This window comes from Tachyglossus aculeatus, chromosome 2 (assembly GCF_015852505.1).
Source record: "Tachyglossus aculeatus isolate mTacAcu1 chromosome 2, mTacAcu1.pri, whole genome shotgun sequence".
Classification (NCBI taxonomy): Eukaryota; Metazoa; Chordata; class Mammalia; order Monotremata; family Tachyglossidae; genus Tachyglossus; species Tachyglossus aculeatus.
Genome location: NC_052067.1, coordinates 98,439,308 through 98,458,648, shown reverse-complemented (window position 1 = coordinate 98,458,648; position 19,341 = coordinate 98,439,308). Strand labels below are relative to the sequence as shown.

The following is a 19,341-nucleotide window of genomic DNA, read 5'->3' as shown; positions in this document are numbered from 1 at the left end:
AGCCCCTACCTTCCCTGCTGGGCCACCTCATCAGCCACCTCAGCGCTGTTGGCATCTACTCTCACCCTCCAAAGTTGGTGTACTTGTCCCTTTCTTTCTACTGGTTGTCAGTTCCTCAAGGGCAGGAATTGGATCCTTTACTTCTGTGCATCTACCAAGTACAGAGCTCTGTACACAGAAGGCACCTGGGACAGGGCTCTGAACACAGAAAGGTTCAGTACAGTGTTCTGCACACAGAAAGGTCCAGTACAGTGTTCTGCACACAGAAGGCTAAGCCCCAGGCTAGGCCCCACTTTTCCTCATCTCCCACCCCCTTCTGTGTCGCCCTGACTTGTTCCCTTTGCTCTTCCCACCTCCCAGCCCTACAGCACTTATGTACATATCTGTCATTTTATTTATTTGTATTGATGTCCATCTCTCCACCCCTGCCTCCCCCAGACTATAAATTCACTGTGGGCAGGGAATGTCACTGTTTATTGTTGCACTGTACTTTCCCAAGAGCTTACTACAGTAGTCTGCACACAGTACGCATTCAATAAGTATGATTGATTGAATGAATGAATGAATGAATGAATGAATGAAAAAGGGTCCAGTACAGTGCTCTGCCTGCAGTAGGGATCAGGTCAGGGCTCTGCATACAGAAAGCCAGTACAGCACTTTGCACACAGAAAGCAACCAGGACTGGGCCCTGGGCATAGTAGACATGGCAGAAGGTGCAGGGCTAGCAGCAGCGTGGCTTAGTCGAAAGAGCCCGGGCTTTGGAGTCAGAGGTCATGGGTTCAAATCCCGGCTCCACCAATTGCCAGCTGTGTGACTTTGGGCAAGTCACTTCACTTCTCTGGGCCTCAGTTCCCTCATCTGTAAAACTGGGATTAAGACTGTGAGCCCCCCGTGGGACAACCTGATTACCTTGTAACCTCCCCAGCGCTTAGAACAGTGCTTTGCAAATAGTAAGCACTTAAAAAATGCTATCATTATTATTATTATTCTCTCCCCCTCCCCCAGACAGGCTGTGTTTTCAAACAGGATTGGCTCAGAGGGCATTTATCTGGACACCCACCCAACAAAAAGCAACTGTTCCTTACAGAACAGTGATTCACCCATCATCGTATCACTTGCACCTGCTCACACTGATACAGTCACAGTGCTCACCTTCTCACTGTGCCTCCATCTCATCTATGATGATGATGATGACGATGATGATATTTGTTAAGCACTTACTATGTGCCAAGCACTGTTCTAAGCACTGGGGGAGATACAAGATTATCAGGTTGTCCCAGGTGGGACTCACAGTCTTAATCCCCATTTTACAGATGAGGGAACTGAGGCCTAGAGAAGTTAAGTGGCTTGCCCAAAGTCACACAACAGACAAGTGGCAGAGCCAGGAACTCTTAGGACATTTGTTTATCAGGCAGTAGCTTCAAATGCTTTACTCCTGCTAACGATGTCAATTAATGCAATTGAGTAATGCAATAGTGCTTACTATGTGCGAAGTACTGTTCTAAACCCTGGGGGGGGGGGGGGGGGCGGGGACGACAAAGTGATCAAGTTGTCCCAAGTGGGGCTCACCATCTTAATCCCCATTTTACAGATGAGGGAACCGAGGCCCAGAGAAGTTAAGTGACTTGCCCAAAGTCACACAGCTGACAAGTGGCAGAGCCAGGATTCGAACCCATGACCTCTGACTCCAAAGCCCGGGCTCTTTCCACTGAGCCACGCTGCTTTTCACTGCTGACCCCTGGTCCATGTCCTGCTTCTGGTCTGGAGCACCCTCCCTCCTCAAATCCAACAGATAATTCATTCATTCATTCAATTGTATTTATTGAGTGCTTACTGTGTGCAGAGCACTGTACTAAGTGCTTGGGAAGTACAAGTCGGCAACAGAGAGAGATGGTCCCTACCCAACAACGGGCTCACAGTCTAGAAGGGGGAATTACTCTCCCCCTGGCTTCAAAGCCATATTGAAGGCACATCTCCTTCAGAAGGCACCCCCGTCTTTGCCCCTCTCCCACTCCCTTCTACGTGACTTTGACTTTCTCCCTTTGTTCATCCCCCTTTCCATCCCCACAGCACTTATGGACATAGCTGTCATTTATTTATCTACATTAATGTCTGTCTCACCCCCATCTAGACTGTCAGCTCATTTTGGGCAGGGAATAGTTCTGTTTATTATAATAATAATGATTGCATTTGTTAAGCATTTACTATGTGCAGAGCACTGTTCTAAATGCTGGGGAGGATACAAGGTGATCAGGTTGTCCCATGTGGGGCTCACAGTCTTCACCCCCATTTTACAGATGAGGGAACTGAGGCACAGAGAAGTTAAGTGACTTGCCCAAAGTCACACAGCTGACAAGTGGCAGAGCCGGGATTTAAACTCATGACCTCTGACTCCCAAGTCCATACTCTTTCCACTGACCCACGCTGCTTCTCCTCCTCCTCTCTTCTTCTCTTCTTTCTTCTTCTTCTTCTTCTTTCTTCTTCTTCTTCTTTCTTCTTCTTCTTCTTTCTTCTTCTTCTTCTTCTTCTTCTTCTTCTTCTTCTTCTTCTTCTTCTTCTTCTCCTCCTCCTCCTCCTTTTCCTTCTTCTTCTCCTTCTTCTTCTTCTTCTTCTTCTTCTCCTTCTTCTTCTTCTCCTTCTCCTCCTTCTCCTTCTCCTTCTCCTTCTTCTCCTTCTCCTTCTTCTTCTTCTTCTTCTTCTTCTTCTTCTTCTTCTTCTTCTTCTTCTTCTTCTTTTCTTCTTCTTCTTCTTTTTCTTCTTCTTCTTCTTCTCCTCCTTCTCCTCCTTCTCCTCCTTCTCCTCCTTCTCCTTCTTCTCTGTTTATTCTGGTAGTATGGTGCTCTGCACCCAGTAAGTGCCCAATAAATATGATTGAATGAATGAATGCATAAATGACTCATCATAAGTAGCCACGTCTTCAAACCCAAAGGCAACAAGATTATACAGCTACATACCTCTAGGGATATAGAGAAGGAGGGAAGGATGTCTATACAGAGGTTCTAGTCCCAGCCCTATGACGACCTGCTATGAGACCTTGGGCAGAGTCACTTCACTTCTCTGTGCCTCAGTTTTCCATCTGTAAAATGAGGATAATTATCTCAGCCTCCTGCCACCTCACAGGGATGTGGTGAGAACACAAAGAGATAATTGATGGGGAAGATCTAAGGAAAAATAAAACCAGTTTTTCAATCAATCAATCAATGGTATTTGTTGAGTGCTTTCCATGTGCACAGCACTGTACTTAGTGCTTGGGAGAATGCAATACAACAGAGTTGGTAGTCGTGTTCCCTGCCCACTAGAACATAACTAGAGGGGGAGACAGGCATTAAAATAAATTTTGGATATCTGTGTAAGTGCTGCAGGGCTGAAGGTGGGGTGACAATCAGGTGTTTACACATGGTGTGCCATCAATCAATTGAGCAAACACCTCATCCACCACCCAATAAAGAACAGTGGTATTTATTGAATGCTTACTATGAGTAGAGCACTGTTCTAAACGCTTGAAAGAGTGCAATACAACAGAGTTGGCAGACAAGTTCCCTGCCCACAGTGAGCTTACTGTCAAGAGATAATAATAATAATAATAATAATAATAATAATAATAATAATGGCATTTATTAAGCGCTTACTATGTGCAAAGTCCGTTATGCTATTCTGTTCTGTGGATTTTCATGGCCAATAATGGATGTAAGGGGTAAATATGTGCATATATGTATGCATGAACAGCGTTTAGTACAGTGCTCTGCACACAGTAAGCGCTCAATAAATGAGATTGAATGAATGAATGAATATAGGTGTTTGTATATACATATATGCACATATTTACCCCTTACACCCTCAGATATGCACACCCATTTATCTTTTTAAAGTTCTCACATCACCCAGAAGCTTAACTGGAGCAGGGCACAGTCCGATAAGCAGCTGTGGGAGCCACAGATCAAAAGAAAGAGGGAATAAAAAGACGGGGAAGTAAGATAAAAAGTTTGTTACAGACAGTGGAGTTCCCTGAAAGAAAGGCAGCACAAATAAATTCAGAATTGGAACTCTTTCCTCACACTCATTGGATGGAGCAATAAAGACTGTTCCTTGAATTAACAGTATCAATATTATTGTATGCAGAGCGCCTTACTGGTTGCCTACTGTGTACAGAGCACTGTACTGGATGTCTATTGTGTCAAGAGTTCTGTACTGAGTCCCTCTTGAATGCAGAATGTTGTACTGAGTGCCTTTTGTGTGCAGACCACTGTCCTGGGTGCCTACTGTGTGCAGAGCACTGTACACGGTGTCTACTGTATTGAGAGTGTTGTACCAAATCCCTCCTGAATGCAGAATGCTGTACTGAGTGTTTGTTGTATGCAAAATACTGTACTGCATGCCTACTGTGTCAAGAGTGCTGTACGGAGTTCCTCTTGAATGCAGAATGTTGTACTGAGTGCCTATTGTGTGCAGAGCGCTATATTCATTCATTCAGTCAGTCATACTTATTGAGCACTTAATGTGTGCAGAGCGCTATATTCATTCATTCATTCAGTCATACTTATTGAGCACTTAATGTGTGCAGAGCACTGTACTAAGCACTTGGAAAGTACAATTTGGCAACAAATAGACACAATCCCTACCCAACAACAGGTTCGGGTGTGTACTGGGTGGAGAGTGGTATGCTAGGGACCTAGTGAACAGTCAGAGGAAGGGAAAGATGTGCTGCCCACCCTCAGTAAACTTAGTCTGTTGGTAGAGACAGCAGCCATAAAGGGATGGCTTTATCATCCTTAAGAGCAATAAAACAAATATAAAGATGAACCCAAATTGTTAAATGAAAGAGTAACAGCTGACACAACAGGGCAGCGTGTCTCAGTGGAAAGAGCCCAGGCTTGGGAGTCAGGGATCATGGGTTTGAATCCCTGCTCTGCCCATTGTCAGCTTCGTGACTTTGGGCAAGTCATTTCACTTCTCTGTGCCTCAGTTCCCTCATCTGTAAAATGGGGATTAAGACTGTGAGCCCCCTGTGGGACAACCTGAGCTCCTTGCAATCTCCCCAGTGCTTAGAACAGTGCTTTGCACATAATAAGAACTTAATAAATGCCATTATTATTATTATTATTATTACATGTGAGTGCTGAGGCGACTGATGGGATCGCTTGATCAGGAAGCTGGATGGTCCAACAACAGGGAAGACCTCCTGGAGGAGAGAGTTAAGGAACTGTAAAGGAGGTGTTTGGCCAAAGAGCTGCTTCCAAGCCAGCAGGCCCTCCTTATTCCCTCACAACACTTCGTGGGGCCACAAAGTGGAGGCATGGTAGGAAGGTAGAGAGTCAGTCAGTCAGTCAATTGTATTTACTGAGTGCTTACTGTGTTGCAGGGCACTGTACTAAGCACTTGGGAGAGTACAAAATGATAATAATAATAATGACATCCTCTAATGGCATCCGCAACATTGCCAAGATCCGCCATTTCCTCTCCATCCAAACCGCTACCCTGCTAATTCAAGCTCTCATCCTATCCCGTCTGGACTACTGCACTAGCCTTCTCTCTGATCTCCCATCCTCGTGTCTCTCTCCACTTCAATCCATACTTCATGCTGCTGCCCGGATTATCTTTGTCCAGAAACGCTCTGGACATATTACTCCCCTCCTCAAAAACCTCCAATGGCTACCGATCAATCTGCGCATCAGGCAGAAACTCCTCACCCTGGGCTTCAAGGCTGTCCATCACCTCGCCCCCTCCTACCTCACCTCCCTTCTCTCCTTCTACTGCCCAGCCCGCACCCTCCGCTCCTCCACCACTAATCTCCTCACTGTACCTCGCTCTCGCCTGTCCCGCCATCGACCCCCGGCCCACGTCATCCCCCGGGCCTGGAATGCCCTCCCTCTGCCCATCCGCCAAGCTAGCTCTCTTCCTCCCTTCAAGGCCCTGCTGAGAGCTCACCTCCTCCAGGAGGCCTTCCCAGACTGAGCCCCTTCTTTCCTCTCCCCCTCGTCCCCCTCTCCATCCCCCCGTCTTACCTCCTTCCCTTCCCCACAGCACCTGTATATATGTATATATGGTTGTACATATTTATTACTCTATTTATTTATTTATTTATTTATTTATTTTTCTTGTACATTTCTATCCTACTTATTTTATTTTGTTGGTATGTTTGGTTCTGTTCTCTGTCTTCCCCTTTTAGACTGTGAGCCCACTGTTGGGTAGGGACTGTCTCTATGTGATGCCAATTTGTACTTCCCAAGCGCTTAGTACAGTGCTCTGCACATAGTAAGCGCTCAATAAATACGATTGATTGATTGATTGATCCTCTAGACTGTGAGCCCATTGTTGGGTAGGGACTGTCTCGATATGTTGCCAACTTGTACTTCTCAAGCGCTTAGTACAGTGCTCTGCACACAGTACGTGCTCAATAAATACAATTGAATGAATGAATGAATTTGTTAAGCGCTTACTATGTGCAAAGCACTGTTCTAAAAGTGCTGGGGGAGATGCAAGGTGATCAGATTGTTCCACGTGGGGCTCACAGTCTTCCTCCCTATTTTACAGAAGAGGTAACTGAGGCTCAGAGAAGTGAAGTGAGTTGCCCAAGGTCACCCAGCAGACATGTGGCGGAGCCGGGATTGGAACGCATGACTTCTGACTCCCAAGCCCGGGCTCTTTCCACTGAGCCACGCTGCTTCTCTAAGCGTGGCTCTATATAAAAATAGACACATTCCCTGCCCACAAATGAGCTTACAGTCTAGAGGAACTTGCAGTCTAGAGAGGCAAATGAATACCTGACCCTAGTGAGGGAACAGTGCATTTGAGCTGGGCAGATGGCAGAGCTGGGCACTGCCACCTCCTCTCCCTTGGTAGCTTGGGTAGCCCCCAGGTAGGTGAATGCTCATTCCAGCCTACTGTCATCTCTGAGGGGTGTTGGCCCCCACCATCACAAGCTCAGACCCTCCGGATGGCCAAGGGTGGGAGGATTTCTCCCTGGGGATGAGGGCAGGGGGTCTCCCTTGGGAGGTCCCAGCCCAATGGTTACCAGGAGCCACGTTGGGTCCCCAGGAGAAAACAAGCTGATCGGGGACCTCCTGGTGCTGGGGGGCGCGACGCTGTATGGCATCTCCAACGTGTGCGAGGAGTACATCGTGCGCAACCTGAGCCGCGTGGAGTTCCTGGGCATGATCGGCCTCTTCGGCTCCTTCTTCAGCGGCATCCAGCTGTGAGTAGCAGAGTAGCATCCTGGGCCATGGGGGTGAGGGACAAGGGGAACCAGGGGCCGGAGGAGCAGGGATTGGGGAAGTGAAGGAGCAGAGGAGCAGGGAAGTGAGGGAATGAGGGAGAAGGGAATGGAGAAGTGAAGGAGCAGAGGAGCAGGGAAGTGAGGGGATGAGGGAGAAGGGAATGGGGAAGTGAGGGAGTGGGGGAACAGGGAGTGCAGAAGTGAGGGAATGAGGGAGAAGGAAATGGGGAAATGGGGGGCAGCAGGGAAGCAGGGAACGGGGAAGTGAGGTAATGGGGGGGCAGAGGGAGGGGAAGCAAGGAACGGATAAGTGAGGTTATGGGGGAACAAGGGAGCAAAGGAGTCAGGGAGCATCAAGCAGAAACTCCTGCAGAAAGCATCAAGAAGAAAACCATTGGCCTTAGGTCACTCAATCAGCACACCTCCTTTTACCTATCCTTGCTCCTCTTCCATTACAATCCAGCTCACCTTATTCGTCTTTTGAAAGTCAACATAGTTAATAACGTAATAAAAATGGTGGTATTTGTTAAGCACTTACTATGTGCCAAGCACTGTTGTAAGCACTGGGACAAATGAGAGATAATCTCGTTGGACACGGTCCCTGTCCCACATGAGGCTCACAGTCTTAATTTACCGATAAGATAACTGAGGCACAGAGAAGTGAAGTGACTTTCCCAAGATCACACAGCAGACATGTGGTAGATCCAGGATTAGAACCCACTCCTCAGACTCTCAGGTCCATGGTTTTGCCACTAGACCATGACTGTTCCTCATTCTTAACTCTCTCCTGTAGAACTCTTGCTCAGACCTTCCCCCCTCCCAAGACTCCCTCTCTCCTTCACCTCTGGCAGACTACTTCTCTCCCCATCTTCAAAGCCCTACAAAAAAATCACCCCTCCTCCAGGAGGCCTTCTCTAATTAATCTCTCATCCCCCTACCCTATTTTCCCCAACTACTGCCACCTCAACCCTCAACCCATCTGCATAACCTGTATTCGTGAGTTCTCACCCCCAAAGCACTGGGCATTCACTCCAATGTAGTGATTTCATGCCCATATTCTTAAATAATAATAATAATGGTATTTGTTAAACCCTTACTATGTGCTAAGCACTGTTCTAAGGGGTGGGGTAGATACAAGGTAATCAGGTGGTCCCACATGGGGCTCACAGTCTTCATCCCCATTTTACAGAGGCGGTAACTGAGGCACAGAGAAGTTAAGTGACTTACCCAAGGTCACACAGCGGAGACAAGTGGAGGAGCCGGGCTTAGAACCCAGGCCCTTTGACTCCCAAGCCCGTGCTCTTGCCACTAGGCCATGGTGCTTCTCAAATTTTAAACTCTAAACTCTATAGCTTCCATTACCTGCAATTAATTGTGCTGCCTGCTTCCCTGCTAGACTGCAAGCTCCTTAAGGGCAGGGATCTTGTCTACTAACTGTATCGTACTCTTCCAAGAGCTCGATAGGGTGCTCTGCACCCAGTGAGCGTTCAGGAAATACTCTTGAACGATATAAAAGGCATCCCTCCTCTCGGGCTGGGACAAGTTGGCCCCTGTCAGAGGCATAGTTTGCTCATTCATTCATTCATTCATTCATTCATTCATTCAATCGTATTTATTGAGCGCTTACTGTGTGCAGAGCACTGTACTAAGCGCTTGGGAAGTACAAGTTGGCAACATATAGAGACGGTCCCTACCCAACAGCGGGCTCACAGTCTAGAAGGGGGAGACAGACAACAAAACAAAACTTATTAACAAAATAAAATAAATAGAATAAACATGTATGGAGGGATATATAAATATAAATAAATAAATAAATATAAATAATATGGGGAAGCAGCGTGGCTCAGTGGAAAGAGAACGGGCTTTGGAGTCAGAGGTGGTGGGTTCAAATTCCGGCTCTGCCACTTGTCAGCTGTGCGACTTTGGGCAAGTCACTTAACTTCTCTGGGCCTCAGTTCCCTCATCTGTAAAATGGGGATGAAGACTGTGAGTCCCACGTGGGACAACCTGATTACCTTGTATCTACCCCAGCGTTTAGAACAGTGCTTTGCACATAGTAAGCGTTTAACAGATACCAACATTATTGTTATTATTATGTACAAGTAAAATAAATAAATAAAGTTATAAATATGTACAAACATATATACATATATACAGGTGCTGTGGGGAGGGGAAGGAGGTAAGGTGGGGGGGATGGGGAGGGGGAGGATGGGGAGAGGAAGGAAGGGGATATGTTTATTGAGCACTTACCGTGTGCAAAGCACTCTACTAAGCACTTGGGAGAGGACAACATAACAACAAATAGATACATTCCTGCCCAAAGTGAGCTCACGGTCTAGAGGATTGCCCGGAGGGTGGGCATAAACAAGTGCTGAGGCTGGACACTGCCCGGTTAGCCCATTCATTCTTTCACTTGTATTTATTGAGCGCTTACTGTGGGCAGAGCACTATACTAAGAGCTTGGGAGAGTACAATATAACAATAAACAGACACATTCCCTGCCCACAACGAGCTTACAGTCTAGAGCGGGAGACAGACAGTGATGTAAATAAATAAATTACAGTTATGTACATACTTGCCGTGGGGCTGGGAGGGGGGGTGAATGAAGGGAGCAAGTCAGGGCGATGCAGAAGGAAGTGGGAGAAGAGGAAAGGTGGGCTTAGGCAGGGAAGGCCTCTTGGAGGAGATGTGTCTTTAATAAGGCTTTGAAGCAGGGGAGAATAATTGTCTGTCGGATTTGAGGAAGGAGAGTGTTCCAGGACAGAGGGTGTGGTCTGCTGTGGCCTGTTTCTCTTCCACTACAAGGTAAGGAGAGGTGGGATGGGATGGGGCAGGGCCCTTCCTGAGCTGGCCTCAGCTGACCGCTGGACCCAGGAGAAAGAGGCTCTCTGAGATAACACTATTTGCTTGGATCTACCCCAGTGCTTAGTACAGTGGCCAGCATATAGTAAGTGCTTGCCTGGGAGTCATGGGTTCTCTGCCACTTGTCTGCTTTGTGACCTTGGGCAAGTCACTTCATTTCTCTGGGCCTCAGTTACCTCGTCTGTAAAATGAGGATTGAGACCGTGAGCCCCAAGTGGGACAGGGACTGTGTCCAGCCCAATTTGCTTGTATCCCTCCAGCTGGCATATAGTGCCTGGCACATAGTAAGCACTTAACAAATACCATCATTACAATTTTTTGTTATTGTTATTATTATCATTTGTGCAAAGAAAAATCTACTTCAGGTGGGGACTCATTCTGTAGCACTTAGACCGGGGCTTGGGCTGGAGGGAGGATGGGGAGAGGAGGTGAAACCCAAGGGTCGGTCAGGCTCCTGCTCACCCTTGTCTGCCGTCCCCTCCCCCAGGGCCATCATGGAGCACAAGGAGCTGTTGAAGGTGGCCTGGGACTGGCAGATTGGTAAGGCTCAGCCTGGGAAGGGGCGGCTGGGTGGGTGGGGTAGGGGGGAGGGAGATTTTCCCATGGGAGGGGGTGGGGAAAGGAGGGTAAGAGTTGAGTCTGAAGTTGCCTGCAGGCAGGCAAGCAGAGGTTCAGGCAGTCAGACCCCAAGTGATGTCCCACAGCCCAGGACTCTAACATGAATCATGTCAGGAACCATGTGCCGGTCACCCTTTGGACACCCACACTCAGGGTCAGGGGTGGATCACTCCACGCCTAAACTATCCCCTCTCCATACTTCCTCTCCCCCTCGAGGGAGCCAGCCGGAATCGCTCATCCATGCTTCCTTTGCTCCCGCCCTGCTGGGAGAAGGAGTATACCCTGTGTTTGTTACAGATCCACCACCAGAGATGCCCCTCGCCCTGATCCGATGGAATTTTGGGGAGGACGGTTCTAGGTTCACCTTGTCCATCCCCTCCATAATACTGGAGAGTCAGTAGCAGCATAATGCAGTATGGCCTAGTGGATAGGGCATGGGCCTGAGAGCCGAAGGGACCTTGGTTCTAATCCTGGCTCCACCTCTGGTCTCGCCTGTCCCTCCATCGACCCCTGGCCCACATCATCCCCCCGGCCTGGAATGCCCTCCCTCTGCCCATCCGCCAAGCTAGCTCTCTTCCTCCCTTCAAGGCCCTACTAAGAGCTCACCTCCTCCAGGAGGCCTTCCCAGACTGAGCCCCTTCCTTCCTCTCCCCCTCCTCCCCCTCTCCATCCCCCATCTTACCTCCTTCCCTTCCCCACAGCACCTGTATATATGTATATATGTTTGTACATATTTATTACTCTATTTATTTTACTTGTACATATCTATTCTATTTATGTTATTTTGTTAGTATGTTTGGTTTTGTTCTCTGTCTCCCCCCTTTTAGACTGTGAGCCCACTGTTGGGTAGGGACTGTCTCTATATGTTGCCAATTTGTACTTCCCAAGCGCTTAGTACAGTGCTCTGCACATAGTAAGCGCTCAATAAATACAATTGATGATGATGATGATGACAATGGTCTGCTATGTGACACTGGGAAAGACACTTCACTTCTCTGGTCCTCAGTTACCTCCTCTGTAAAATGGGGGTTGAGACTGTGAGCCCCAAGTGGGACATGGACTGCGTCCAACCTGATTCTCTTTTATCCACCCCACCACTTAGCAAAGTGCCTGGCACATATTAAGCGCTTAACAAATACCAGAATGATTATTATTATTATCATCCTCTGTGCTCAGTTTCCTCATCTGTAAGATAGAGATTAAGATTGTGAGCCTCATGTGGGACATGAACTGTGTCCAACCTGATTATCTTGTATCTACCTCAGCGTTCAGTACAGTGCCTGTCATTTAAAGGCCATCCAAGGAAAAAAAACAACCAAAAACTGAACTGTGACAGAGCTCCGTTTTTCTGGCCCATTTTGGCTACAAAGTCCCTCAAGCAGAGGGATCCTGAAATTAAACATTACTTTTGGAGGCAGGGAAGTGCATCCCATTCCTTCCTCCTCTAGCCCTCTCTACCCTGAGGGTGCCCTGTCCCGGGAGGGAGAGGGAGAGGAGGAGGACAGATGCCTGCCACTTGGCCACCTCATGCTCTCTCCCCCAGGGCTGCTGTACGTGGGCTTCAGTGCCTGCATGTTCGGCCTGTACAGCTTCATGCCAGTGGTTCTGAAGAAGACCAGCGCCACATCCGTCAACCTCTCCCTGCTCACGGCAGATCTGTACAGCCTCTTCTGCGGCCTGTTCCTCTTCAACTACAAGGTAAGGCAGGGCCGGGCGGGGAGCCCTTCTTGGCCGGCCCCAGCTGACCGCTGGACCCACCAGCCTGAGGATCTACGAGGTAATCCTCTTTGCTTGGATCTATCCCCGCGCTTAGTACAGTGCCTGGCACATAGCGTTTAACAAATGCTACAGTTTTTATTATTATTATTAGACTGGGAGTCCTTCTAGACTGTGAGCCCATTGTTGGGTAGGGACTGTCTCTATATGTTACCAACTTGTACTTCCCAAGTGCTTAGTATAGTGCTCTGCACACAGTAAATGCTCAATAAATATGATTGAGTGAATATTATAATAATAATGGCATTTATATTAATGCCATTAATGGTAATTAATTAATGCCATTAATGGTAATAATATTACCATTATTAGTAGCAGTAGTAGTAGTATTTGTGGAAAGAAAAATCCACTTCAGGCCGGGCAAGTTAAGTGAAGATTGGGCTGTGCAGACAAGACTGGTGTTTAGGAAGCAACGTGGCCTAGTGGAAATAGCCCGGGCCTGGGAGTCAGGAGACCTGGGTTCGAATCCTGGCTCTGCTGTGTGACCTCAGGCAAGTCACTTCACATCTCTGTGCCTCACTTTCCTCATTTGTAAAATGGGGATTCAACACCTGTTCTCCTTCCTACTTAGACTGTGAGCCCCATTTGGGACAGGGATTGTGTTCAATCTGATTTTCCTGTGGCTACCCCAAACCTTGGCACATAGTAAGTGCTTAACAAATGCAACAATTACTATTGTTATTCCATCAGCCCTCAAGCCAAAACTCAGGAATCATGACATCAAAACATTCGCCTGATGCCACTGACAGTTTACCCACTCCCAAGCCCCAGCCATCCACCCTGCTACCATCCTGGGTAGCCTCTGGATCATCTCCGGACCCCAGCTAGGTAGATGGCAGCTGTTTAGAGGAGGTCATGCATCCCTGGTACCTCCAGGCAGTAACTGTCAATTAGGTGGACTCCTGGACCAATCAGAACTCATGGTCCAGGAGGCTATTTCTCAGGGAAAGTATGCTACATGGGCTTACCCTGATCATAATAATAATAATAATAGTATTTGTTAAGTGCTTATTATGTTCCAGGCACTGTTGTTAATGAAATAGACTCCTGGTAGCTCACTTTGCTTACTGACTAATGAGATGGATTCCATTAGTCCTGAGACCCAGAGAATCTGGGAAATATTTTCCAACCTGCCATCACTTTGCAAACACAGGGTTTAACTGCAGGAATTCCCCTGGGCAGGAAAAAAAAAAACATTCTAGGGCTGACATTTAGGAGCTGTTAGCCTTTATGAGTAATGGGTCATGAACTGGGCTCCTCCTGCCACTTTGTGTGTGTCCTGGCCTCCATCCTTCCAGGCACCAGAACCAACTCATGCCATCCAATAGGCCTAGTGGCTAGAGAGGTCATGGGTTCTAATCGTGGCTCTGCCCCATGTCTGCTGTGTGACCTTGGGCAAATCACTTCTCGGAGCCTCAGTTACCTCATCTGTCAAATGGGGATTGAGACCGTGAGCCCCACGTGGGACAGGGACCGTGTTCAACCTGATTTGCTCGTATCCACCCAGTGCTTAGTACAGTGTCTGGAACATAGTAAGTGATTAACGAATACCATTATAATTATTATTATTATTATTATTTCCCACTGAGGCTTCACATTCACCTGGGGTAAGAGGTCATAATGCTTCTGCCTGGATCCCTCTCTCATTTCTGCCTGGATTCCTCTCTCCACTCACATTTTTCAAGGGAAAACCATGATGATCCAGGAAAGTTTGTTAACTAGCAGCCAATCGATCAGTGGTATTTATTGGGCTCTTACTGTGTGCAGAACACTGTGCACAAAGTAGTTAAACACAATCCTTGCTCTCAAGCAGTAAGTCATGAGTGGAGGCTGGTTTTGGGGGGTTTTGTATGTATTTATTAGACACTTACTTTGTGCCTAGCACTTTTCTAAGAGGTGGGGTAGATACAAGGTAATCAGGTCAGACACAGTCTCTGTCCGACATGGGGCTCACAGTCTCAATCCCTGTTCTACAGATGAGGTAACTGAGGCCCAGGGAAGTCAAGTGACTTGACCAAGGTCACCCAGCAGATATGTGACAGAGTCAGGATTAGAACTCAGGTCCTTCTGACTCCCAGGCCTGGACTCTTTCCACTAAGCCACGCTGCTTCTCCTGTTTCTGTGGCAGGCTGGCCTCGCCCATCCCCAGCCCCCTCGGGCATCCGCCTCACCCTTGGGTTGGCTGCAGATCATGTCAAGGAGGGTTTGCTGGCTGCAGGGACTCCCACCTTACTGGACCCCATGGGGAAACACGAGTGGGGGGCAGGGAGGGAGATGAGTGGGGGGTCTTGTGAGTGCCAAGGAGCATCCCTGCCTCCTGGCCCTGGGGACCATCACCTCATGGGGGACGGGGTGTGATGAGGCAGAGGGGGAGGGCGGGATTGGGGATTCTGCCATCAACATGGCCCTCCTCCCCCCTGTGGCATCTCCTCTGAGGTGAGGGTCACGTAGGCCCGGAGAGGAGCCGGGGGCAGGAAGAACTGAGGCCCAGAGAGTGGCTCTCAGCTCTAGGAGGGCATGGAGGGCATGTGACTGCTTCGAGTGGAGGACTGGTGAGGGGGCCTGGGGTGGGAAGTGAGTGAGGGAGGAACAGAGGTTGCTCTCATCTCCACGGTTCCTGAGCATCATCGCCCAGGAGAGTCAGCCTCCTTATCCTCCTTCTGTGGTTCTGGGATGTAGCTGAGGGCACTAAAAACAGAGCCTCATTCTCCAATTGCAGCATTTACATGCACACACTCTCAATCCCTCTGGCTCTGGACAGAGGATAGAGCATGGGGAAGAGAGAGAAGGAGAGATGGGGGAGGGGAGGAAGAGGGAGAGAGAGAGAGAGGCTGGAGGGAAGGGGAAAAAAGAGGGAGAGGGAGAGAAAGAAAGAAAGGCATGGGGGGAGAGAGAGAAAAGGATAGAGGGAGAGGGAGATGAGAGGGAGGGGGAGAGATAGAGGCTGGAGGGAAGGCGAAGAAAGAGGGAGAGAAAGAGAGAAAGAAAGGCACAGAGGGAGAGGGAGAGAGAGAGAAAGGGATAGAGGGGGAGAGAGAGATGGAAAGAGGGGGAGAGAGATGGAAAGAGGGGGAGAGAGAGAGGCTGGAGGGAAGGGGAAGAAAGAGGGAGAAGGAGAGAAAGCAAGAAAGAAAGGCATAGAGGGAGGGGAGGAGAGAGAAAAGGATAGAGGGAGAGATGAAGAGAGGGGGAGAGAGAGGCTGGAGGGAAGGGGAAGAAAGAGGGAGAGGAGAGAAAGAGAAAGAAAGGCAAAGAGGGAAGGGGAGAGAGAACGGGATAGAGGGAGAGGGAGAGGGAGATGAAGAGAGAAGGGGAGAGAGAGAAAGGGACAGAGGGAGAGGGAGAAAGAGATGGAGAGAGACACAGAGAGAGAGAGAGAGAGGGAGGGAGAGAGGGAGGGGTAGAGGGAGGGGGGAGCGAGAGAGAGAAAGGAATAGAGGTAGAGGGGAGAGAGAGAGAGAAAGAGAAAGAGCTTTTTCCTCTCCCTGTCTCTGGACGACTGCTTGCTGAGATGGCAGAGTTCAATCCTTGGACAGCCTCAGGGAGAAAAATATGTGTGTGTGTGTGTGTGTGTGTATTGTGTGTTCCCATTCATGTCTCTGTCTCCATCTGTCTCCTGATCTTGTGTGTTTGCCTGACTCCTCCCTGTATGGTTTTCCCTCATTCCCCCTCTCTCACTTTCTCCTGCTCTCTGCCTTTCTGGGCTCGGGGGGAGCGGAGGGGTGGGGAGGAGAGTTGGGGTGTGTGTGTGTATGTGTATGGGTGTGTGGGTGTATGGGTGGGTGTGTGGGTGTGCGTCTGTGCATAAATGCTTCCTCAGAGAGAGCTGCCAGCAGTCTCCCACCGAGACTGCTGCAAACAAGTAAAATCAAGGGACGAGGGAGAGAGCTGTTGAAGGCAAAGAAAAGGAAGAGGGAAGGAGAGAGTCTGTCAATTCAGACAGGTGCCAGACAGACGTGATTCAGGAAAATGAAGGGAGTACTCGTGGGTGAAGCCCTCGGCCTCTGCACACAGTAAGCACTCAATAAATATGATTGAATGAATGAATGAGTGAACCCGATTTGCCTGTATCCACACCAGCACTTAGTACAGTGCCTGAAGTGCTTAAAAAATACCACAGTTATTACTGTTATTATGATTAGAGATGCAGCGTGGCTCAGTGGAAAGAGCCCGGGCTTGGGGGTCAGAGGTCATGGGTTCGAATCCCACTCCACCACTTGTCAGCTGTGTGACTGTGGGCGAGTCACTTCACTTCTCTGGGCCTCAGTTCCCTCATCTGGAAAATGGGGATGAAGACTGTGAGCCCCCCATGGGACCACCTGATCCCCTTGTAACCTCCCCAGCACTTAGAACAGTGCTTGGCACATAGTAAGTGCTTAATAAGTGCCATCATTATTATTATTATTATTACTGTTATCTGCGGCACAGAGAAGTTAAGTGACTTGCCCAAGGTCATACAGCAGACAAGTGGCAGAACCGGGATTAGAACTCAGGTCCTTCTGGCTCCCAGGCCTGTGCTAGTGTGTCCCTCCACACCACCAGCCCAGCTCCCTCCCTCAAACACACGTACTTTCATTCATTCATTCATTCATTTATTCATTCAATCGTATTTTTTGAGAGCTTACTGTGTGCAGAGCAGTGTACTAAGTGCTTGGGAGAATACAATATAACAATAAACATGCACATTCCCTGTGCACAACCTTATTCTCTTATTCCCAGTCTGCCCTCTATCATCCTTGGTGCCCACTGTAACCTGCTTCTCTTGACAGCAGGCATCCTCAATTTCCCAGTGCAATGGGAAATCAGAAACTGCAGAGGGCAGGGGGAGATGTGAACAGTCTGCATGAAATTCCTGGTGTTCGGGAGAGATCTCGGGAAAGGGAGAGGGCAGAGAATGGGGTCAGGAAGTAAGATCAGGCTACTGGAAGAACAGAAGTGTGGCACGGAAGAGACGTGTTTTCCTCCCCTCTAAAGCCTGGCAGAGTGCCAAAGCATTTGGTTTTGTCTCCCCATTTTAGACTGAGCCCACTGTTGGGTAGGGACTGTCTCTATATGTTGCCAACTTGTACTTCCCAAGCGCTTAGTACAGTGCTCTGCACACAGTAAGCGCTCAATAAATACGATTGATGATGATGATGATGATGATTTGGTAGACCTGGATAAGAACCAGTTCCAACATGAACTGCAAACAAGTGGGAGGGAAAGCAAAAAATATTCTCCAGCCCCTGTCCAAGAATTAGAGAAGCAGCTTGGTATAGTGACTTTGCGCGTCACTTGACTTCTCTGTGCCTCAGTTACCTCATCTGGAAAATGGGATTAAGACTGTGAGCCCCATGTGGGACAACCTGATCACCTTGTATCTCCCCCAGTGCTTGGAACAGTGCTTGGCACATAGTAAGCGCTTAACAAATACCAATATTATTATTATTATTATTTGTTCTGATGACTTGACACTTGTCCACGTGTTTTGTTTTGTTGTCTGTCTCCCCCTTCTAGACTGTGAGCCCATTTTGGGGTAGGGACCGTCTCTATATGTTGCCAACTTGTACTTCCCAAGCGCTTAGTACAGTGCTCTGCACACAGTAAGCACTCAATAAATAGGATTGAGTGAGTGAGTGAGGATAGAGCATGGGTTTGGAAGTCAGAAGGTCATGGATTCTAATCCCGGCTCCATCACTTGTCCCCTTGTCTGCTGTGTGACCTTGGGCAAGTCACTTCACTTCTCTATGATGATGATAATGGCATTTATTAAGCGCTTACCATGTGCAAAGCACTGTTCTAGGCTCTGGGGAGGTTACAAGGTGATCAGGTTGTCCCATCTGGGGCTCACAGCCTTAATCCCCATTTTACAGATGAGGTAACTGAGGCACAGAAAAGCTAAGTGACTTGCCCAAAGTCACACAGATGACAAGTGGCGGAGCGGGGGTTTGAACCCATGACCTCTGACTCCAAAGCCCGGGCTCTTTCCACTGAGCCACGCCGCTCAGTGCTCAGAAATGAGGGGTGAACTCAGCTCGGACCTTCTAGGATTGAGAATTTACATGAAGAAATTGATGATAATGATGATGGTTTGGGCATCACTTCTCTCATCCTCTTTCTCTGGCATTGTGTTCTCTCCAGATCAAGGCAGGCACCAAGCCAGTGAGGCGGGCAGGGGTGCGGCGCTTTGTGAAGTAGATGCGATGCCTGTTACCTCACCTGTAAAATGGGGATTGAGACTGTGAGCCCCACGTGAGATAGAGACTGTGTCGAACCCGATTTGCTGCATCATTTCTATCATTTAATACAGTACCTGGCACATAGTAAGCATTTAGCAAATATCATAATTATTATTAGAGCCTTTTGTTAGGCAAGGAACCTGGGAGGGTAAATCTGAGCTGAGTTATACAGGCTCAGGACCCAGGTTTCCAGATCCGGAAAATTGGGGATGAGTGGGTGGTCTCTGGGTAGGTAGGACTCTGAGGTGTAGAGGTAAGGACCCTACCCTACTCTGCCTTTTTTAAAAAGTGTCATTTTTTAAGTGCTTACTATGTGCAAAGCACTGTTCTAAGCACTGGGGTGGATACAAGACTGTGGGGCTAACAGTCTTCATCACCATTTTACAGATGAGCTAACTGAGGCACAAAGAAATTAAGTGACTTGCCCAAAGTCAGACGACAAGTGGCAGAGCTGGGATTAGAACCCATGACCTCTGACTCCCAAGCCTGGGCTTTTTCCATCGAGCCACACTGCTATTCCTCCCTCCCTGCCCCTTCCTCATTAGGAATGCCAAAATTAAGCTTTCAAGGAGTTGAGAAAGGGAGTTATCACTTTGTAAAGCCACCTCTAAAACAGTGAATCTCAGGGAATCCACCCAACATGAGATCTATGTT

The 19,341-nt window shown here is 48.3% G+C and overlaps 1 protein-coding gene across 1 annotated transcript in view; it reads left to right on the top strand.

Moving 5' to 3' along the window:
* Window positions 1-19,341, top strand: part of SLC35F1 (solute carrier family 35 member F1) — a 178,552-nt gene that overhangs the window by 148,884 nt on the left and 10,327 nt on the right. Inside the window, exons 5-7 of the mRNA XM_038762635.1 lie at window positions 7,036-7,192; window positions 10,563-10,615; window positions 12,237-12,391. Coding sequence (XP_038618563.1) covers window positions 7,036-7,192; window positions 10,563-10,615; window positions 12,237-12,391 — 365 coding nt within the window. The remainder of the gene's footprint in view (window positions 1-7,035; window positions 7,193-10,562; window positions 10,616-12,236; window positions 12,392-19,341) is intronic.